General features: G+C 37.7%; 2 protein-coding genes and 2 pseudogenes across 2 annotated transcripts; all 4 read left to right on the top strand.

The window, feature by feature from the left end:
- Nucleotides 1-8,814: 8,814 nt before the first annotated feature.
- On the top strand, nt 8,815-11,254 carry LOC132790218 (probable cytochrome P450 6w1). Its single transcript, XM_060798682.1, has 3 exons — nt 8,815-9,316; nt 9,382-10,167; nt 10,237-11,254. Exons 1-3 carry the CDS (start codon nt 8,855-8,857, stop codon nt 10,510-10,512), a joined length of 1,524 nt encoding a protein of 507 aa, XP_060654665.1. The 5' UTR covers nt 8,815-8,854; the 3' UTR covers nt 10,513-11,254.
- Nucleotides 11,255-16,224: 4,970 nt separating this feature from the next.
- Nucleotides 16,225-17,910, top strand: LOC132790220 (probable cytochrome P450 6w1; annotated as a pseudogene).
- Nucleotides 17,911-18,638: 728 nt separating this feature from the next.
- LOC132790219 (probable cytochrome P450 6w1) lies at nt 18,639-20,379 on the top strand (annotated as a pseudogene).
- A 1,617-nt stretch (nt 20,380-21,996) lies between these two features.
- Nucleotides 21,997-23,739, top strand: LOC132790217 (probable cytochrome P450 6w1). Its single transcript, XM_060798681.1, has 3 exons — nt 21,997-22,477; nt 22,532-23,320; nt 23,388-23,739. Exons 1-3 carry the CDS (start codon nt 22,016-22,018, stop codon nt 23,661-23,663), a joined length of 1,527 nt encoding a protein of 508 aa, XP_060654664.1. The 5' UTR covers nt 21,997-22,015; the 3' UTR covers nt 23,664-23,739.
- Nucleotides 23,740-24,055: the final 316 nt, after the last annotated feature.

Raw genomic sequence — 24,055 nt, 5'->3', positions numbered from 1 at the left:
TGGCTTGTGTTGCTACAAAAACATACGCTTCAGAGCGCATAAAAATTGATGTACATGTGCGAGTGAGCGTGTGTGTGTGTGAGGTTTTGGGCATGTTCGTGTCTGAATTTGTATTTAAATACATTTTAATTAGTATTTATTGTTTTTTGTAGACGACTGGCGTTGCCATTTGGGCAAATACGCTCTTCCCACTCTTCCTGTTGTGCCCAGACGGGCACTTAACACTTGCTAAATTAGAAATGCATGAAGAACAACAACATCTACAGCGGCAGCAATAGCACACCAAAGGGTTAACTTAATCAAAAGTCACACACACACATTTATTCAGACACACACATGTGTGGCTCTGTCGTCAACAGTTTGTTACTCTTTCGCTCTCCCTTACTCTTACCCAGACAAACTTCAAGCCCAATCACTGTCTTTCTTTCGGCTCTTTCGGCAAAGCAATTAACTACGCTTTGATTAACACTCGACGCCGTCGTACATCGTTGACAATGACGACGACAGCTGCTGGCAGCGGAGCCCAAGCCACAGCCCCCAACTACAATTATACCCAAATACAACAGTAGCAGAGCAGCAGCAGCAGACGCACCAACAACAGTAGCTTAGATGTTGTCTGTTAAGTTAACAGCTGTCAATTACATTCGCTGTCTCTGTATTTTGAGCGTTGTCTGCTTGACCAGCTTAGATTGCACTGTTAAGCTAATGAAAGCGTTTCTCTGTACATGCTATGTAAATGTAAGTGTTGAAATGTATGTTGTTGTTTGCAGCCGAGTGACCACTGAGTCGCTCTTCGGCTCCGAGTTCGTGTCGGTTCGTCTGTAATTAAAGTGCAGTACGTGTTGGGCTTAGTTCGTCCCGTTTATGACTTACTCTTCATTAAGCTCTGTTACAGCTGTACTGTGCTGCTTGCTCTTCGTTTGACTCTGCGTTTGTCGACGTTTCTGTTACTGCTCAAAATTGTTGCTGTTGCTGCTGCGTCTAGGGTTGCTTACGCTTAACAGGCGGATGTGTCGCTTTTGGTCGTAGTCCTGTAATAAGTTATGACACTTTTAACGCCCACTGTGCCGTGGGGCGGTAAACATGTGAACGTTGTGTGTGCGTGCGCCTGTGTGTATATCTGAGCCACCCTCTCTTTGGTTTTTGGGCCACAAGATGTTCATTGAAGCGCATAATCGCATGTTAAATGTGTTGTAATTAAAATATTAATTTCTTCGTTTGAGCCTGCGTCACTGTCTGCTGCCTTGTGGTTTGCCTCTTGAGTAATTATAGTTTTCATTTCGCTGTGTCACGAAACTTGACGTGAGAAGCGCGTAGAGAGGCTCACATCGTTAACAGGCTATAGAGTCTCATAAATATTTTCTAATTCGTTAATTAATAGCGTTAAAAGTTTGCTTAAGAAAAACACGAATTTCTTTCTGATCCGTAGTATTATTATGTAGTAAATCGAAATATTAAAGTTTTTATATTATATTACAAATATAATTCTTGAATTGAATGAATAGTATTTTTTGTTAATCTCCAATTTATACCATACATCTACAATTTGTGGTCCTTTAACTTTTTATGTCATTCAGTTATTATTAAAATTGAAATTTATGAAATTTTAAACTCGTTTTACTTCGACTTATATTAGCCCCATTAGACAAAAGGTCTAGGAAACGAAAAAAATGTTGTCCATCCCGTCGCGTTGCATTCAACCACCCAAAACACATATACAAAAGTTGTGGTGTTGTAATCGGATATAAGTCGTACTCTCCAGAGAGTTTTTCAACGGTCACAAGCTCAAATATATATGTATATATATCGAAAGAGCGAAAGACAAGGCTAAAAAGTGAAAGACCTTTTTAGAGTCAGGAGCGCAGTCTACACATAACCCAAGTAACTAAGCCATGCATAGAATTTCGCATTTGATTATCAACAGAACCAAAAAAAAAAAAAAGTTTTTACAAAAATTGGAAATATTTTAAATGCAGTGAAGTGTAAATACTCTAACATTATCTAGGAAGTATTGCCTTGAATTAAACAGCTAGAATAAGTTGCAAAAGGGTTTATGTTAAAGATACCTTCATTATAGTACAGACGTTATTTCGATTCGATGCGGTTAATAGACAAAAATAAATGAAAAGGCTGCCATAGTCAAAGGCAATGGCCAAGGGTTTAATGGTCTACCCCAACAAGTCCCCAAGTGACATACGCAGCATGCGTCCGGAATGGAATCGGAATGGATCGGGTGTTTTCAGCTGGGCGTGTGCCTTGGGGGCGTTATAAACAAAAAAATTAAGCGCATACGTGAGCTGCATGCGGAGATGTGGAGCCGAGTGCTCTAAAACAAGGACCTCACACGAAACCAACCATGAACCATGAGCCATGAGCCATTGCATGCGTTCGTTCGTTTTGTTGTCAGACCGTCTGGTTCACGTTCCGCATCTCCCCACATCCCGCATCCTGCTGCCGGTCTAACCCAAACTGGCGCATCGTTTTTTGCTCATTATGTGCATAGCAGTTTTATAACAACACAGTACAAAAAAAAAAGAAAAACTGAGAAAAAATTGATGTATAAAAACTACCCTCATGGTTTCGTATGTGCTCTCTCATGCTATTTGTTATTAAATGTATCCCGGCTTTTGAACGCATCGAATCGCATGCGAATTTCAACTGCGACTCCGACTGCGACTGCGACTGAGGTCGCTGTCTGGGCCGCATTCGTGCGTTGAGGGCACGCATTTTGTAATCGAGAGCTGACCACAGTTATATGTGAGTAACTCTTATCTGTTGGCCGGGAATATTTCACCTGTCCGCAGACGTTGTTCATTAGCGCCCCTAACGCAATTTATTTCCCCGAGAGGGAAGCTCGCTCAAGTCAACTGGAGTCAAGTCAAGTGTCAAGGCACAGGAAGTGGCGTTTTAGCACCTGCAAAACTACACCTTCTTCAACTTCAAACTTCCAAGTTCTTTTGCTCCACGACTCCAACAAATTTGTGACAGTTAATCGGCTTCAGTCTGAAGAACTTCCTATAACTTCATTTCTCTAATTGTTCGCCAGCAAAGGCACTAGGAAAAAAAAATTGTATTTCAATTCAATTTCAGATGCTTATCGAAACCACAGGCCCAGGGCGGGCTGTTGCCCTGGACACCCGAAATACCCTCAGAGAAATTCAATGTTGTAACTTGTACTTTGTTCAAAGAAAGCAAAAATCTATTTTCATTACGCTGACTGCCTTCAGTTTTCTTGCTTGGGTTTTTGTGGGCGATAAGCCCTGAGCCCAGACACGAGGATGCGGATGTGGAGATCAAATGGAAATAATAGTCAACCAGCTAAGCAAAGGAGTCCCCTTCTCGATATCGCTGCACGTGACCAAATTATTTTCCCTCTCCCGACAACACGTCGTCAATGTAATTTTCTCGATGTGCTCACTTCACGTATTCCTCGTTCAAGCGTCTGCCCTATTTATGTTTTATGCCCGTCGTTGTCGTTGCCTTGGCTGACTAACAATTAGCGTTTTGGCTCGGCTTATGCGCATCTATAACCATATCCATGTCCACATCGAGACGGCTGCTTCTTGTTTTGCGGCTTAATCAAAATCTATTGGCCAAATCGCTATACTCGCACTCTTCAAGCCAGGTTGTTATGTAAATCGTTATACGGCGCCTTTGTTAGTATATAAATTATGTTAATATCATTTCGTGCCACTTGCCACTTGCCACTCCACATCTTCTTCTCCGGTCTCTCGGGGCATTGGCGTGTTAAGTGTCCTATCAATTGCCGTCTGTATTTTGTGGGTTAATGAATATAAATATCTTAATAATACAGTATTACATTCGCACAGATATATACTTGTACATATTCTTCGTGATGCGACATCAGTTGACATTCCAAGTTGATTTCATTGGAGCATTTCACACTTCAATTGTGGAATTTGATAAATTATTACCCAAGAGTTAAGAGAAAAGCAGCAGATGATTTCAGCAATTCGCATTGCAATTATATAATTCATAATTGCCACATTATGGTTAAGTAAGTCGATTAAACACATAATTGAAAATTGTGCTTCAAGGTCAGACACAATTTTGATGTTTAATGATTGAGATGCACAATGAGGAATTTGAAACTTATTTTGAAAAGAGCGATGGAGGGAATTTTCCTTAGAATTAAAGAGCTGAATGATATGTTTTATTATTAACCTATGGTTAGGTAAATTAACATTTAAAATGTTTAATAAGATTTGTTAAATAATGAAGAAGAAACAGAAATATATGTTGAGTTTATATGTGAAATAAAGGATCTGTTGAATAGTGGTTTTAATATATCCAAAATACTTTATGATAGATACTTTATAGTTGAAAAAATGTGAATTAAAGAAAATTCACGAAATATTTTGTTAAACAATTAATATATCCAAAGAGGAATTGATGTTATTTAGGTACCCACAGGGTAGAAGGGTATTATAACTTTGTGCCGGCAAGAAATGTATGTAACAGGTAGAAGGAGCATCAACAGCCGAGACGATCTAGCCATGTCTGTCTGTCCGTCTGTTCGTTGGAAACACTGGATCTCAGCAGAGGCTATAAGAGATAGAGCTATACTTTTTGTATTTGAATTTGTAATGTTTGCACGCAGAACAAGTTTGTTTCAAATTTTTGCAACGTCCACTTCCGGGCCCACAAATTAACAAAAATCGAATAACAAGCTTAATTTTAAACCTAGAGAATTTTGCTATATACAATAATAACTAAAGTAGTTGTGATTCCTGAGACTTTGGTAGCGATCAGATAAAAAGTGTGGAAGTTATTAAAGAAATACTTTTGTATAGGCAAAAAGACCAATTTATTAGGGGTCTTAGTTGCTTTGGATGACAATCTGGTATATTGTGCCGTCTATGGTATATTATGAATGCGGTACTATATCGGTATACTAAATATACCATTGAATATATATTTTTTTGGGCATTTTGCAGTATTTTTGGAATATTTTGAGAATAATACCGCAATAATACCATTTTATTCAAAATGGGTAGGGGGTATCTCACAGTCGAGCACACTCGACTGTAGCTTTCTTATGACAGTTATGTCAATTAATGCAGATTTGCAGATTTCCAATTATTTTTACTTACTTAACATATCAATATTGAATATATCCAAGTGATGTGGATGAACTCTCTATTATTTGTTAATAAATATCAATTTAGGAATATTTGCAGTGAAGCAGCTACTGTATATTTATTGTATCCAAAAAAGCATCTTCTTAACACTCTGACAAAATGTCAATGAAATTAGATTTGCATTGAAGGCTCTATTTAATAGGGACTTTATTATATCCAGACCACTTTCTAATTTCTTTATTATCTAAACAATGAAAAGATCACGATATTGCCGAATATGAATAAATAGTCATAACTTTTACCTATTTCCATAATTGCTTAAATGGAAGAGAGTATCATAATATACATTTTTTTTTTTTGTTGATTTCTCTTTAATCTTTATTAGCTTCGATCACAAATGGCATTTACTTCACTGTTGCCTGATCCTTATTTGGCTGATGGAGGGAAATTGAAAACTGCCACCACTCATGCAGTGAGCATTATGCAGGGAAATAAGGGAAAGGAAATGGAACTAATCCTTTCAAAGTGCGTTTGAGCTGCCACATGCTGAGCAGCAAATGCAACATTTGCGCTCAAGGACACGCCACATCAAGAAATAAGTAGAATTGAGAATTGCGAGGGAAAACATAAACCCAACAGGATGCAATAGAACTTAACCGTTGAGAACCCAACAACAACATTTCTGGATGCTCTTAATGATAGTGCTAGTGTTGGAGATGACGTTGCCGATGACGATAGCAATGGCGATGTATTTGGTGGTGGTGAGGATTCTCTGACATCCCCTGGGGGATCGGACAGGGTGTAACAAAAGTCGCGTGGAAATGAACCGACGGCGCATGCAATAATTCAAAATAATTTGAGTAAACAATTCAAGTGGTTTAGGGGTTCCTCTCGCTACATCAACAAGCATTGACGAGCAACAGCAATATACGGCTGAGAGTCGAACCGGAACAACAGACACCATGAACCAGGAACCAGGAAAACAATGACACGTGCACAAAATCCCTCCGAAATTAGAGCCAAAGATTCAAATGACAGCTGGACCCTGTGCTTACCTGCAACGAGAGCGAGAGGGAGAGAAACAGAATGTGAGATTAAAGAAATTTCATATTTTAATTAAATTGTGTAAAAAATACATAAAAAATGGAAATAAAATAGCACGTAAACGTTGAGTAAGAGGGAGAAGAGAGTAGAGATTACGAGTGTATCCGAACTTTAATGGAGTTCGCATGTGGCGACTGGGACCAATTACGGAAAGCAAATCGTAAATTGTAAATTGTAAATCTATGGTCACTGAGTTTTACGGCCTCAAATTGCAGGAAACATAGCAAAACACCATTAAATAAAAGTGCGACTTTTAATAGATCGACTGCTGGATACCTTGTAAAGATCATATAACATATCGCATTAATGAAATACTTGCCAATGAAATTAATCTTTTTGATGAATATTTCTAATTATAGATTTAATTTATTTGGAAGTTCCTATATATTTTGAATTAACAATATATTTGGAGCTCATATTCAAATTCATCCTTCTATTACATTAGATTTTATTTATATTTATATATTTATATAAATAATAAATTAGTTTTTGTCAAACTCTTGTGCTTTTATCGTTTGTTAGCAAGTTTATATCTTATTCTCAATTTATTTTCAATCTTGAAATTAATAAAAAACAAGTAAGAAAGTTTCAATCGAGTGTGCTCGACTGTGAGATACCCGCTACCCATAAAAGCAAAACAAAATGGCATTAATCTTTAAAAATACCAAAATAATATACCACAAAAATACTAAATACTATATTCAAATTATACCATACAGTCTAAAATATACCAGATAGTCAGCCAAAGGAAAAAAGACCCCTTTTTGCCCATACAAAACTATTTCTATAACTTCGTCAATGTTTATCTGATCGCGACTCTAGCTTCAAAATTACGCTGGTTATTGGAGTTTTGTCAATTTGCGGGGGTGGAAGTGGGCGTGGCAAAAATTTGAAACAAACTTGATCTGCGGACAAATATAACAAGTCTCTATCTCTTATAGTGTCTGAGATCTAGATGTTCCTACAAACGAACGGACATGGTATACGTCTCGGGTGTTGACACTGATCAACTTAATTACTTTATAGGGTCGGAGATGCCTTCTTATGTCTCAAGTTATAATACCCTTCTACACTATAGGTAGCGGCTATAAAAATTAACTACCCTTCTTATGATTATTCATATTTACAGAAAAACAAAATGCATGTGGCACGGCTTCCAAACTGGCTTAAATTGTATGACAATTAAAAAAGGGAGCAATCAAAAACATTTATTATTCTTCATATTTTTTTTTTCGCTGTCGCAACATTGTTCAGCGCTTAATCAACGGCGTCCAAAATTCATCCGGGAGCAGCAGCAAAAAACCCAAAATACAAATAAAAATGTAAATATTAATAAGCGTCAATATGCGTTCAACTGGCAGTTACTGAAGTATGTGTCCGCCTCAGCGGGTAGGGCGGAGGGTAGAGTTGCAAAGGAAGTGGGAGTTGCGAACGAAAGAAGCCAGCGAAAGGCAAGGCAAACAAACAAACAAACAGCCGCAGACGCAGCCACAGCACGAGAGACGATAAGGAGTCGAGAAGGGGTAGCCCAGTGGGTGGCGAGGGCTGCAACTAGCAACGATAGCAAAGCCAAAGACCACACCCCAAAGCGATAGCTAAAGCAGACGGCGCCCCTGGCTAAATTTCCCAAGCTACCCGAGCCACCCAAACCCGAAGTCAAAGCCGAAACGGCGTCGCATCGTTTACCACTCGACGACGGGCGACCAGTGTCGAGTGAAGAGGGAGGAGCGGGACGGGCGGGCAGTCAATACGCTAATGTGAGACTAAACACGAGCCCGAGACCGAAACCGATTTCCGTGAATGTGCTGCTAAGGGGGAAAGAGGCGAGAAAAGAGCGCGGAAAAGGGGGGCGCCAAACACTGATACAAAACTTGATTAACACTAAGCAAAAAAGAATTGAGCATGTCACAGTGGTCGACTTCGTAAGTAACTCTGACTGAGCATATGATAAGGAGAGTATACTATCCAATCGTACCGCGTTCTGAGCACTTCAAGTGTCCGACTAAGAGGTACCCTGTTTAGCTCTTAAATGATACTACGTAAGAAAACAAGACATTCCGTAATTAAAGTTCTACATCAATTCAACTTTTATCAGCGAGGTCTTTTGACTTGACGGTCAAAGTATTATCAATGAATTCGACACACAAGGCTTAATTGATAAGAAGAATATAGTTTATCATCTTCAAGTGTAGTAGTTTAGTTTATTCGTATAACGAACGATTGTTAAATAGATTGATTTATAATATAGATTTTTGAAAATAATTTTAAACATTTTTAAACCAAGTAATCGAACTGGCAATCTAAATATCTATTTATAAAAAAGATAGAAATAATTTTTAAAATAGATTAATTTTTGAAAATATTTTTAAGTATTAATTAAATTAATTGAATTAAGAAACATTTTTCGATAATGTTAAGTAACCACAGCAAAACATGAAATAATTAAAATTATAGAAAGCAACTTTAATATTCCCCACAAAACATTCAATTGAAACAGGGTACGCAAACATTTCGCATTGTCATCGCCGATCGGCAAATTAAAATATTCACTCGACACTCTGAGAAAGCAAATCTTGTTTACTTACTTATAAGCAAGCGCGAAAGCTGAAATACGCAGTAGTCGCAAATCTACGAACGAAGCGAACACAATGTTTACGGAGCTTCTATTACTGATAACCAGTTTAGTGACCGTGTTCATTATCTGGCAGAAGCGAAGCCTTACCTATTGGCAGCGCAATGGGGTAAAATGTATCAAACCGCTGCCCATCGTGGGCAATGTGAAAGCTTTCCTTTTTGGAAAGGTGAACTTCTTTGAGCAGATGAGCTTGCTTCACACGGCCAAGGGATTTGAGAACGAACCTTTGATCGGAGTCTATTTGCTTAGGGGTCCTGCCATACTTGTACGCGATCTTGACCTCATCAAGACTATAATGATTAAGAAGTTCAATTACTTTGTGAATCGAGCTCTTCAAACTGATCCACATCGCGACCCCCTCGGCTATAACAATCTATTCTTCGTCCGCAGTCCGGAATGGAAGGGACTTCGCAACAAGATTTCGCCTGTATTTACCAGCGGCAAGATCAAGCAAATGTATCCACTCATGTTGGAAGTAAGTCTACATCAATTTATAGAAAAGGGGACTAGAAAAGCTATTTGAATTAAATTGTTTTACAGATTGGCAAAGATCTGGAATCGAACATCCAAAAAGTGCCCAATGACTCCGAGATTCGGATTAAGGATACTTGTGCGCGGTTTACCACAGATCTTATAGCAAGTATCGCTTTTGGTGTGAAAGCGAATTCTCTTAGCAATATAAAAAGTGAATTCTTTAACTATAATATGGCAATATTTGAATTGTGCTGGCAACGCGCTTTGGATCTTGGCATTATCTTCATGCTACCCGCTTTGGCTTCTATAGCTCGTGTCAAGTTGTTCTCGAAGAAAACGAGCGATTTCTTCTTTCGAACCATATCTTATGTTTTATCGGAGCGTGAGAAATCTGGAGTGCATCGCAATGATTTAATTGATGTTCTGTTGGCTATGAAACAAGAAGCAGCTGCTCAATCAGAAAAGGGAGAGAAAGCCCTCAATTTAGACTATCTGGTGGCTCAAGCTGCTCTATTTCAGACAGCAGGCTTCGAGACTAGTTCATCTACCATGACCATGTCACTCTATGAATTGGCACTCAATGACAAATTGCAAGATCGATTGCGGGCAGAGGTCAAGGAATACTTTGGTGATAAGGACCACATCAGCTATGAGCGTTTGCAGGAAATGCCCTACCTTAGTCAAGTTGTCAATGAGACATTGAGAAAGTATCCCATTGTCGGCTATGCTGAGAGGGAATGCTTGCAACCCGAGTCCGGAGAAAAGTTTTCGTTGAAACCGTACTACGATCTGGAGGTACCCAGTGGCATGCCCTTCTATGTGTCCACTCTGGCTATACATCGAGATGAAAAGGTACTAAAACTACAGTTCACTTTATTTCTGTAAGTGATTTTATTAAAAATTGTTTATTTATTTTTGCAGTACTGGCCAGAACCGGATAAGTACGATCCCGAACGCTTTGCTCCGGAAAATCGTGACAATATTAATATGGATGCCTATATGCCATTTGGCATTGGTCCTCGGAATTGCATTGGCATGAGACTTGGTCTTCTGCAAACTAAGTTGGGTCTGGTTCATTTGTTGCGCAATCACAAAGTGCTCAAGTGTGACAAGACGGTGGAGTCGATCAAATTCCAGCCATTAAGTCCCGTGTTGTCATCCGATGTGGACATCTTGCTGCGATTGCAACGTGATTGAATTGATTCGATTCAATAAATATAGTTTATTATTTTGGTGAAATATTGCTTGGACTGCTACCACTGTTACTGTCCCCAAACTTGGGAGCCCTTTTTACTTGCGTCCCTTACACGCCTACCATCACCACCATTGCTTTCGCCTTCATCAGGACAACCACGAGAGCCGCCTAGTCCTCATTTGGGTTCCGTGCCCGTCGCCATCGTCATCATCATCAACATCAACATCACATCAACATGAAGTCGTGGACTTTTGTGAATTGGAACTTTCAACACCGGAAGCAGCGTGTTGCATGTATTTATGTAGATATTAGCGCAGCGGCTAGACCGGCCTTCTACACCATATGAACTGGCCCCTGGGCCGGTCTAACTTGGCTTATTCTCTACCCGAATCCCACACCCCTCGACTTACTGTCCTCACCCTCATCGTTGTCCCCTTGTCCTCACCCTAAACCTGCGTTCGGCCATGTACCATCGTGGGGAGTTTTAATGTTGTTGTGTTTTTTTATAAGCGCGACTATAAACCAGATTTGGCAGACCTCTTTACCCTAACATATTCAAAACCATGGCTAAGGGGAGATGGAATGCGTTAGATTCAAGTGGGGTGAGGTGTGACCGTGAAAGGCTAGAAGGATCAGACCCCGTGCGATTGTGTGTGCTCCGCGGTGAAATATGCACAAGCAGCAACGACAGCATTGGCAACAGCAGGCAAATAGTCCGAGGGTAAAGTATAGAAAAGAAAAGAACAGAACAGAACAGAAAAGAACAGAAAAGAGCGAGTCAGAGTCGCAAAGAAAAGAAGGAAACAGCAATTTTTGGAATGAAATTATGCATTCATAACCATCGACGAGCCATTATAGAGGGGTTTGCCCATCACATGCCGAATCGAAGTCGGAAAGTTGACTACACGAACAGAGGAGTGATAGAGTAAGAAAAGGAGAGAAAAGTCGCAGCCGATGGGACAGGTGTGGTTATTTCGGTGGATATTCAGCATGAAGTTAAGTGAATTTCAGTTGAAAAGGAGTTAAATCTAGAAGGGACTTGTGCAATTGAGAGCACAGATATAGATGAAGGAAGTTGAGCTTGTTTAACTTTTGTGGAAGTTGAACATAAGGGGAAACACACGTCTAAGAAACTTACTTCAAGAGTTGATGGAAACACTTGAGACAAGGTGGCTGAATCAAGGGTCTGACATTTAGTGAATGTCTTTTAAAGAAACCGAATGAAGAATTTATATTGAAAATGGTTCTAAAAGAAGTCTTTAAAAGACTTAGAAAAGATTGTAGTTGACAAAGAATATGCATGTTCATAAAATCGTTAAATGGCGATTGACTTTTTCATGGAATATAAATATATAGAAATGTGATACTTTAGTTCTAAATCAACTAAATTCTAAAACTGAAAAGTCTAATCCAATGGATCCAATTCTTATTTCTCAAATCTTATCTAGTTATAATAATGTTTGCGCTGCTCTTGTGATTGAACCCGATGGAGATCAAGATTGACTACTTTAATTTATAAATAAGAACATCAGGCAATTACAATTATGTTTGTTATGAGCTTTAATCCACTCGCCAGCAGAAATATTATTTATAGATTAGAGTTAAGACTTTTATCACTGAGTTGAAATATGGCATAGGGTTGTTTAGTATATATGTATGTATAGCTCACTAGTAATTGGTCACTTTCATATTCGGTTATTGGAATTTTTGGTCACTAAAGCAGCTTTAACGTTTGGTCAATGGAATTGATCAGGGACAACCCTCTTCGGACTTTGTTCCAACCCTTAAGCCCTTAATCGAATGCACTGCATGCAGCAACCCTAACTAAGATTGTCGTGAAAACACATACACACACATACAAAAATTGAATCGCGCACAAGCCACTGCTGTAGTAAGTTGTTATTATTATTGGTTGCTGGATCTTGTTTAATTTAAAAAATGTCACGCGGACTTAATACCCTAGGTTGCAAGTTGCCCCAGGACCTTGCCTGCCTCTACCCCTGCCTCAGTCTACCCTGTTGAGCCTGGCAGGGCGCATGCATCAGCAACATCAATGAAATGTGTAAGCCTTTGACTTGATGCTACTGTTGATGAGGGGGTCGTATGTTTGTATGGCATGCAACTGCAAAAACCTGTTTGATCGGAACTTGTTCTCAAGGGTTTGACCACTGGCCACACCCGACCCCATGCCATGTGCCAAAAAAATAAGGAAGAAAACAAAAGCTGCTGACCAGATAGGGGCAGAAAATCTCAAAGTGCATATTATTAAAAAGCGAGACAGAGATGGAGATATAAAGAGAGGAGAAGAGCAAAGCAGCACAGTGTGCCGTGTCGCGTGTTCCATCATAATTTTGAGCAGGGTCTGAAGACTGGGGACAGTCGAACGGTAAACGTTTTCACGATAACATCTGGCACGGCAGTTCGAGTATTGCCTTGCGACGATTTGCGACGAGGGTTGCTCATTGCATAATTATGCCATTGTCCAATGAAGTTCGTAATGCCACCGCTGCTGATATAATCTAATTTGTGTTCTTCAACCAGGGGTTCAACTTGCATATTTTTGGGGTAGTTCGCGACACTGGTTTGGGGCATTTGTCATTTCACTCAAAGATGACCCAATGACCCACAACTTTGTTTTATTTATTTTAACGATTCTTAAGTAATTCATAGCTTATTAAATTGCAAAGTATGAAAATTGTAAAACAAGTATTTATGCATTGGATGGAAGAAATATAGATAGGTAAACCTCGTAAGAATCTAAGATCAATAACATAGGAGAGAATAGCAGACAAATAAATAAAGAAATAGGAAGAAAGCAATATTTTATAGAACTAGCCAGATTGTCACACACTTCGCCATCGTCATTTCAATATCAAGGTGCATTAAATTATTCCTTATTCTATAGAAAAACTATTAAACGTTTCGGATTCTGATAAAATTAATAGTAGACAAATAGTGTAATGATAAAGGTTATTTGTTCGCACAGATTTGTAATATTTTTATTAAATCTAAAATTAACAAGTAAGAAAGCTACAGTCGACTGTGCTCGACTGTGAGATACCCGCTACCCATTTTGAGTAAAAGCAAAATATATTTGGTATATCGATATAGCACCACATTCAAACTATATCATAGACGGCACAATATACCAGATTGTCGGTCAAAGCAACTAAGACCCCTAGTAAGTAGGCGTTTTTGCTAATACAAAAGTATTTCTTTAATAACTTCCACAATTTTTATCCGATCGCAATCAATTTTCAGAAATCATAAATACTCTTGTTATTATTGTACACACCAGAACTCGAAGCTCTAGCTTTAAAATTACGCTTGTTATTCGATTTTTGTCAATTTGCGGGGCGGAAGTGGGCGTGGCAAACATTTGAAACAAACTTGATCTACGTGCAAACATAACAAATGCTGTCGAAAATTATAGCTCTATCTCTTACAGTCTCTAAGATCTAGGTGTTCATACGGACAGACACACAGACAGACAGACGGACATGGCTAGATCGTCTCGGCTGTTGACGTTGATCAAGAATATATATACTTTATGGGGTCGGAGTTGCCTCCTTCTACATGTTACATACATTTCCTGCCGGTAAAAAGTTATAATACCCTTCTACCCTATGGGTAGCGGGTATAAAAATTCTATTTTTATAATGTAAGCCCGTAATTCAAGAATGTTAAAATATACGTAAGCCCGAAATTTGTGAAAAAATAAAAATATTATTTATTTTTCTATTTTGAAGTAAAACTAGCTTTTAAGAAGTTTATTTTAAGACTGAACAAGTAAGAAAGCTACAGTCGAGTGTACTCGACTGTGAGATACCCGCTACCCATTTTGAATAAAAGCTATATATTTTGCATTATATTTCTCAAAATATACCAAATATACTGCAAAAATACTAAAAAATATACCAAATGGTATATGTTGTATATCGATATAGTACCGCATTCTAAATATACCATAGACGGCACAATATACCAGATTGTCAGCCAAAGCAACTAAGACCTCCAGTAAGTAGGCGTTTTTGCCCATACAAAAGTATTTCTTTAATAACTTCGACAATTTTTGTCTGATCGTAACCAAATTTTCAGGAATCATAATTACTATAGTTGTTATTGTATAAACCAAAATTCGTAACTCTAGCTTTAAAATTACGTTTGTTATTCGATTTTTTTGATTTGCGGGGGCGGAAGTGGGCGTGGCAAAATTTGAAACAAACTTGATCTGCGTGCAAACATAACAAATGCTGTCGAAAAAAAATTATAGCTATATCTCTTATAGTCTCTGAGATCTAGGTGTTCATACGGACAGACGGACGGACGGACAGACGGACAGACGGACATGGCTAGATCGTCTCGGCTGTTGACGCTGATCAAGAATATATATACTTTATAGGGTCGGAGATGCCTCCTTCTACCTGTTACATACATTTCTTGCCGGCACAAAGTTATAATACCCTTCTACCCTATGGGTAGCGGGTATAAAAACCTATCGAGAGCTCATTTACGAATCTACAACTCTTGAACTAAACCATGTTCTTTGTGATATGGATATTGTGACACCCTATATTTTTGCGACGCGCTGTCTAGTTGGTCTAGTTCGTTATCAGAGAGGAATGCCCCACAAAAGAAAAACAAAATTATAAAATTGATATAGTCTCAAAGTAAGGCCACGAAACTAATAATGACTTGCTAATTGATAAGGTGATTCGTAGTAAGTAAAATGAAGTGAATAAAATTACGCACGATCTCATTTATCATTATATTGCGAAAACCGCTACACGCTAGGGTTGAGTGCAAGTCTGATGAAATGTTAAAGAATCTTCAATAACTTTATGAAAATAATATTATTGGGAGATGAAAATTGTAAAAGCTATTTTTATACCCGCTACCCATAGGGTAGAAGGGTATTATAACTTTGTGCCGGCAGGAAATGTATGTAACAGGTAGAAGGAGGCATCTCCGACCCTATAAAGTATATATATTCTTGATCAGCGTCAACAGCCGAGACGATATAGCCATGTCCGTCTGTCCGTCCGTCCGTCTGTCCGTCTGTCCGTATGAACACCTAGATCTCAGAGACTATAAAAGATAGAGCTATAATTTTTTTTCGACAGCATTTGTTATGTTTGCACGCAGATCAAGTTTGTTTCAAATTTTTGCCACGCCCACTTCCGCCCCTGCAAATCAAAAAAATCGAATAACAAGCGTAATTTTAAAGCTAGAGTTACGAATTTTCGTATATACAGTAATAACTATAATAGTTATGATCCCTGAAAATTTGGTTGCGAACAGAAAAAAATTGTGGAAGCTATTTAAGAAATACTTTTGTATGGGCAAAAACGCCTACTTACTAGGGTCTGAGTTGCTTTGGCTGACAATCTGGTATATTGTGCCGTCTATGGTATATTTTGAATGCGGTACTATATCGATATACCATATATACCATTTGGTATATTTTTAGTATTTTTGCGGTATATTTGGTATATTTTGAGAATAATACCGCAAAATATATTGCTTTTATTCAAAATGGGTAGCGGGTATCTCACAGTCGAGCACACTCGACTGTAGCTTTCTTACTTGTTAAATACTAACATTAAGAAATTTACATAAATATTCGATGTCGTATATATCATACTGCACATGTGTACACTTTGAGCTGCGACATCGTGTATCAGTAAAACTCTGAAGCGATAAGACTATATAAATACCTCGAAACATTTGCATTCACCGCAAGTCGTGTATTTCTCTACAAACTAAAAATGTGTTTATGGAATTTTTTATATTCTTTGCCAGTGTTGCAGTTCTCTTTTATATCTGGCAGAAGCGATTTTATAGCTTTTGGCAGCGTAATGGAGTGAAATCAATTAAGCCAGAGCCAACTTTTGGAAATATACGTAGTTTTCTTACTGGGAAAATTTCTTTCTTTGAACAACTCAGTATTCTCCACGCAACCAAGGGATTTGAGAATGAGCCATTAATCGGAGTATACTTCCTTAAGGGTCCTGGAGTAATTGTGCGAGATCTTGACCTGATCAAGACTGTGATGATCAAGAAGTTCAACTATTTTGTAAATCGAGTTATGAAAACGGATCCCATTCATGATTCACTCGGCCACAATAATCTTTTACTTTCCCGCAATCCGGATTGGAGAGTTCTCTGGAATAACATCTCTCCTGTTTTTACAAGTGAATTACAATAAAGCAAATGTATCCTCTGATGGTGGATGTAAGTACATCTTAATAATGTATAAAATACATAAAAATTAATCGATCATTTTACAGGTTGGTAAGGATCTAGAAGAGAACTTGGGAAAAGTGCCCATTGATTCAGTCGTTCTAATTAAGGATAAATGTGCTCGGTTTACCATCGATCTTATAGCAAGTATAGCTTTTGGAATTAATGCTAATGCTTTAAAAATGGACAATAGCGAGTTCTATAATGTTAACTCTGAATTTTTTAAGTTCAGTTTAAAAAGAGTTTTGTATCTTTTTAATACCATCAATGGTTTCCCTGGTGAAAGCCAAATTGTTTCCAAAAAAGGCCAGGGATTTCTTTATTCGTACAATATCTTATGTGTTAAATGAACGTGAGAAATCTGGAGTGCAACGCAATGATCTAATCGACGTTCTACTGGCCTTGAAGCGAGAGACTCAGTCTCAAAAAAAAGAGTTTAATGATAAAGATTTGGAATATTTGGTTGCCCAAGCTGGTCTATTTCAGACAGCCGGATTTGAGACAAGTTCATCTACTATGACAATGACGCTCTTTGAGTTAGTACACAATACTGCGATCCAAGATCGAGATAAAGGAATACTTCGGGTATGAGGACCACATCAGCTATGAACGCTTATAGGAAATGGCTTATCTTGGTCAAGTTGTCAATGAGACTTTGAGAAAGTATCCCATCGCTGGCTTCGTTGAACGAGAATGCGCCCAACCGCAATCAGGAGAAAAGTTTACTCTAAAGCCTCACTATGATTTTGAGGTGCCGAGTGGCATGCCCTTTTATGTGTCAACTCTTGCGATTCATCGAGATGAGAAGGTATATATTTTAATTTTAATATTCCGTTTAATTACTGTACTAAAAATAATTTATTTTTTTAATATTACAGTACTGGCCAGATCCTGAGAAATATGATCCTGAACGCTTCGCGCCAGAAAACCGCGATAACATCAACATGGATGCCTATATGCCTTTTGGTATCGGTCCCCGCAACTGCATTGGCATGAGACTTGGACTTCTGCAGGCTAAACTAGGTCTGGCTCACTTATTGCGTAATCACAGTGTAGCTAAGTGCGAACAAACAGTTGATTCCTTTAAATTTGAGGTGAAAAATGCACTTATGGCAAGCAATGTGGACATATTTGTTAGACTACAAAAGGATTAATATGTAAGCACTTTATATTGAAAATATAATTTTCATTAAATATACTTCATGAGCAGCACGGTTATGTTTTCCTTGGTCTTATTTTTGTCTTATTTTCTTTTTCAGACAAAAAACAAATACAAAAAATGTTCGTAATCAACATTTTGATTAAGAATTTTTGAATTAAAAGTAGGCATATTGAAAGAGTAGAATTCTAATATGGTGATTGAAGATTAATAAATATTGAACTTTGTAATACTATTCTGGTTTTAAGAATTTACTCTTTACTGTATGTGTAAAATTGCCACTGTCCATCTCTATTCTATTATATTCATAATATAACCTCTAGTCATCTAACAGCTGTGCAGGTTATTATGCTTCCAAGCAAAAAGTATTACTAAACTATAGAAACGTACTATTAAGAATTGAGGTAGTCCCCAAGTAAGACGACGAATGAAATAATGAATGGGCAATTGATAAGGAGAAGGCTCGTAGGAATTAGCTTTGAATGAAATTATGCACGCCTTTAATCAGCATAATATTGCGAAAGCACAAAAAGAATTGCTAAGTCACAAAAATCTTATACATTTTCAACAGTCTTCAATAAGTTGAAGAAGTTGTGCAAAAGCTTTAAAAAAAAGTTCGTGTTCTATATCACCTAGTGCATATATAGTACATATGTATATTTTAAGCTTTTCCGTCGCTAATCAGTAAAGCTCTAAAGAGATAAGAGGTTTGGTAAAAATAATTTCGAAAGTTGCCATTGCGGTTCGTCGTGTTTTATAGTGTAAACTGAAAAAATGTTTACGGAATTTTTTATATTTTTTGCCAGTGTTGCACTTGTTTTCTATATCTGGCAGAATCGTTTTTATAGCTATTGGCAGCGAAATGGTGTGAAGTCGATAAAACCAGAGCCAATTTTTGGAAATATACGTAGTTTTCTTACTGGAAAAGTTCCTTTCTTTGAACAAATTAGTTTGTTCCACACAGCCAAAGGATTTGAGAATGAGCCATTAATAGGAGTTTACTTCCTGAAGGGTCCTGGAGTAATTGTGCGGGATCTCGACCTAGTCAAGACTGTGATGATCAAGAAGTTCAACTATTTTGTGAATCGAGCTATGAAAACAGATCCAATTCACGATTCACTTGGCTACAATAATCTCTTACTATCCCGAAGTCCAGATTGGAAAGGTCTCAGGAATAAAATCTCTCCTGTTTTTACCAGTGGTTAAATAAAGCAAATGTATCCGCTGATGGTGGATGTAAGTACATCTTGATGTTATATGAAATACATAGAAATTAATTTATCATTTTACAGATTGGTAAGGATCTAGAAGAGAACTTAGCGAAGATGCCCGCTAATTCTGTTGCTCGCATTAAGGATAAATGTGCCCGGTTTACCATTGATCTTGTAGCGAGTATTGCTTTTGGAATCAAGGCTAATGCTTTGAAAAGTGATAATAGCGAGTTCTTTAAGGTTAACACAGAGTTCTTTAAGCTCAGCTTAAAAACGCTTTTGGATAGTTTTTGCATTTTTCTACTACCGTCATTGGCTTCTCTGGTTCATGCCAAAATGTTTCCGAAACCGACCAGAGATTTCTTTATTCGTACAATATCCTACGTTTTAGATGAGCGTGAGAAGTCTGGAGTGCAACGTAACGATCTAGTCGACGTTCTACTGGCAATGAAACGAGAGACTCAATCTCAAAAAAATGAGTTTAATGATAAAGATTTGGAGTTTTTGGTTGCCCAAGCTGCTCTATTTCAGACAGCTGGATTTGAGACAAGTTCATCTACTATGACAATGACGCTCTTTGAGTTAGTACACAATACTGCGATCCAAGATCGACTTCGCTCGGAGATAAAGGAATACTTCGGGGATGAGGACCACATCAGCTATGAACGTTTACAGGAAATGCCTTATCTTTGTCAAGTTGTCAATGAGACTTTAAGAAAGTATCCCATCGCTGGCTACGTTGAACGAGAATGCGCCCAACCCAAGTCGGGGGAAAAGTTTACACTACAACCTTACTACGATCTGGAGGTACCAAATGGCATGCCGTTTTATGTCTCAACTTTGGCGATACAACGAGATGAAAAGGTATAAACTTATTTCAAAAGCCGTATTATTAATTTTAGTAATAATTATTTGTTTCTTTTGCGTTGCAGTACTGGCCAGATTCTGAGAAATATGATCCAGATCGCTTTGCGCCAGAAAATCGCGATAAGATCAACATGGATGCCTATATGCCTTTTGGTATCGGTCCCCGCAACTGCATTGGCATGAGACTCTGCAGGCTAAACTAGGTTTAGTTCACTTGTTGCGCAAACACAGTGTAACCAAATGTAATGAAACCGTTGACTCCTTTAAATTTGAGGTGAAAAGTCCTCTTATGGCAAGCAATGTGGACATCTACGTACGACTGCAAAAGGATTGATATGTGTTTTTGTATTGAAGATTACTTTTGCAATAAATTTACTTAATGAGCAGCAGTTGTCCAATGTGCAAAGTGTTATTATTATTTTATTTTTCTAAAATCTTATTTAAAATACCTTTAAAAACATGTGGGGAAACTTTAATGTATTGTACACCTAAGACTAACGAGAGATCATATTCTTGAATTAATTTTTAAGTGATAAAAACTATCCAAGAATAAAGATTTGCCAAAAGCTTGGTTTTTACAGAGTTGCCAGAGGTTACAAGGTGAGATTGTATTGGTGATTGTAATCAGGGAATGTTAGAAAGTATTAGAGTTAGTGAGGAGAGTTTTCTAAGTTTTCTTATTTCAGTATATACATATATATAACATATTTCTTAAAGGCACATATTGCGACTGGTTTAAATATTTTTAGCATGAGCTGTATGATTTGTATGAATTTAAAACACCATTCTATTATATGAACAGCGGATATGAAAGGCTATAAAAACATAAAGAAATTTCTACTTGTATTAATCGATTAAGATCAATTTTAGATTATAGATAGATAGATTTTAGATTACACCAATTTAAAGTTTTTCCCTTAAAGATTTAACTACATAAAATACCTTAATTCCATATTATGAACTTCTTTATATTCTTGCCTATATTCATTTCTAACACTGTTAGAAAATGTGTGAGAGAGAAACAGAAAAGTATGAAGAGAGAGCAAAAAAAGTATTAAATTGAGTGAGTGGAATACTTAGCGAGATCGTGAGTGAAATATTTAATGGGAAGGGGTTTTCTCAAGACAAACCATAAACGGTTTCCCCGGTTCTTTGTTCTCTGACGAACCTAGACTACAATGATAAGCAACAATAGCGATCAGCAAACACTTGAACGAAGAACTGATAATAATTGAACAACAAAATTAGTTAGTTGGTAGTCCCCCATGCAGAGAACGAAAGTAATTCTGACTAAGCAAATTGATAAACGGGGGGTTCTCTTGAGTTGGCAAAAAATTGTAATATTTAGAAGTGGTGACGATTCAATACCTTATAAAATTATTTTGTTAAAATATCGTCTTAAAAGGAAATTGTCATTTGAAGTTAGGAATTATTTTTAAATTGAAATAGAAAACTTTCAGTAGAAAACATGTAATGGATTAAAATAAATGTATTGTAATTGATAAATAAATACTGTCAAAAATGGGCAAAATATCAATAACATAGCATAAACATGAACATATTATATTTACCTCAAATATGCTGGAAAATAATTTGTATTCTCTTTATGTGATTATTAAGTACGTATTATACCCGAGTTATTAAAACCTTAGTACAGGGTATTCAAGCATTTCGCTTGTGAATATGCACTATCATCACGACTGAAGAAAATCAGTCTTTCATAACTTTTGTATTATGAAAACTGAATGAAGGCTTATGAAATTCCTGCAGATATCAGCACTCGACGTTAATGTAGATCAAGAAACAATAAATCCTACAAACAAATGTTGTTCCTTAACAAAAACTTTATCACTTGCTATACAAACATTGTTTTCGCTTTGTCACGGTATATCAGCAATAAAATGAGACGACACGTTTTGAAAACAAATGTGTATAGATGGAAAGCTTTAAGGTGGAATTTTTGTATATAAAAGCTTGAGAAGGGCTATGCAGCAGTGGCAGTCCATAGTGCAATCCAGAACTCAGATGTATACTGAAATCATTTTACTCATCGCCAGTTTGGCTCTTGCCTTCTATCTTTGGCAGAAAAGAGTTCACAGCTATTGGAGTCGCCATGGCATTAAGTCTATAAAGCCTACACTAATCTTTGGAAACTTTCGCAGTTTTCTGACGGGAAAAGTGCCATATTTCGAGCAAATTAGTATGCTGTATAATACACCTGGATTCGAGGAGGAACCTTTGATTGGTGTTTATTTGCTAAAAGGACCGGGCATAATAATTCGTGATCTTGATCTAATTAAGACCGTAATGATCAAGAAATTCAACTTTTTTGTGAACCGAGTTATAAGAACTGATCCAATTCACGATGCTCTTGGCTATAATAACTTATTCTTTGTGCGTAATTCGGACTGGAAGAATGTCAGGAGTAAAATATCACCGGTGTTTACAAGCGGCAAGATCAAGCAAATGTATCCGCTGATGGTGGAAGTAAGTACTCTAAGATATCAAAATAAACTGTAAAAACTAGTTTCTTTTTTATAGATTGGCAAAGATCTGGAACAGATCTTGGCGAGTTTGCCTGTTGACTCTATAGTATGCATCAAGGATATTTGCTCCCGATTTACCACTGACTTAATAGCGACTATTGCTTTTGGGATCAAAGCCAATGCTCTGAAGGACACAAATAGCGAGTTCTTCAAAGTGAATACAGAGTTCTTTAATTTCGACTTGTCGCGAGTTTTGGACAGTTTCATAATTTTCTTGTTTCCCACATTGGCTTCTCTGGCACGAGTCAAAACATTTTCGAAGCGAACAAGAGACTTCTTTATGAATACTATTTCGTATGTTCTTTCGGAGCGTGAGAAATCTGGAGTACAACGCAATGATCTAATTGATGTCCTATTGGCTATGAAACGCGAAGCAGCTGCTCACCCAGAAAATGATAAAAATAAAACTGAGGATTTGTCTTATTTGGTGGCCCATGCTGCTACCTTCCAGACAGCGGGCTTTGAGACAAGCTCTTCGACTATGACGATGACTCTTTTTGAATTGGCACGCAATACTGACATACAAAAGCGTCTTCGCCGAGAGATAAGTGATTATTTTGCAGACGAGGATTTCATTAGCTACGAAAGAATCCAGGAAATGCCTTACCTCACACAGGTGGTAAATGAAACCCTGCGAAAATATCCTATTGCAGGGTTTAGTGAACGAGAATGTACCCAACCGGAGACGGGAGAAAAGTTTACTCTGAAGCCCTACTATGATCTGGAGGTGCCAAACGGTATGCCCTTTTATGTTTCCACTCTGGGAATACATCGGGATGAAAAGGTAAGAGTGTGTTTATTCGTGTCTTTAGCAGGTTTAATAATTATTGTTTTTTTCTTTTAATTTGCAGTATTGGCCAGACCCTATGAAATATGATCCAGATCGTTTCGCCCCAGAAAACCGTGATAAGATCAACATGGATGCCTATATGCCTTTTGGTATCGGTCCCCGCAACTGCATTGGCATGAGGCTTGGACTTTTGCAGGCTAAACTAGGTCTGGTTCACTTGTTGCGTAATCATAGTGTCGCCAAGTGTGGTAAAACCGTGGACTCCTTTAATTATGCATCTAATACTCCTGTTATGAGTCCTGATGTGGACATCTATTTGCAATTGCAAAAGGATTAAGACAGATTAGACTGGTAGAAGAAGTCTACTTTAATAAATTTAACTATAAGAAGCATTCAAAGATATATGTATTTTTGATTTCGTGTAACACTTGCAGTTAGTTTAAGGTGTCCCAGTATCCTTGAAGATGAGCTCATTCATTTAGATGCTCCACAAATAATTCAGATCTGTTTACCGTGTAAAGGATTACCCCAGAAAACGAGGTACTTACGAGCAATTCCTGGCATGCTAATGCATCGTCTTCAACTCAATCGAACCAGGTGAGCACCAAGATGTTGGCAATAAAACATGAGCAGTGCCAGCCAGCAAATACCACAAAATCCTCACTTCATAACTCATTTGTTGCCAGCAAGTGCTCAACGACGACACTCTCGAACTCTGTTCACGACCCC

Source organism: Drosophila nasuta, chromosome 3, assembly GCF_023558535.2.
Source record: "Drosophila nasuta strain 15112-1781.00 chromosome 3, ASM2355853v1, whole genome shotgun sequence".
NCBI classification, from domain to species: domain Eukaryota; kingdom Metazoa; phylum Arthropoda; class Insecta; order Diptera; family Drosophilidae; genus Drosophila; species Drosophila nasuta.
Note: the sequence above shows the minus strand (reverse complement) of the source record. Positions and strands in the feature narration are given on the sequence as shown.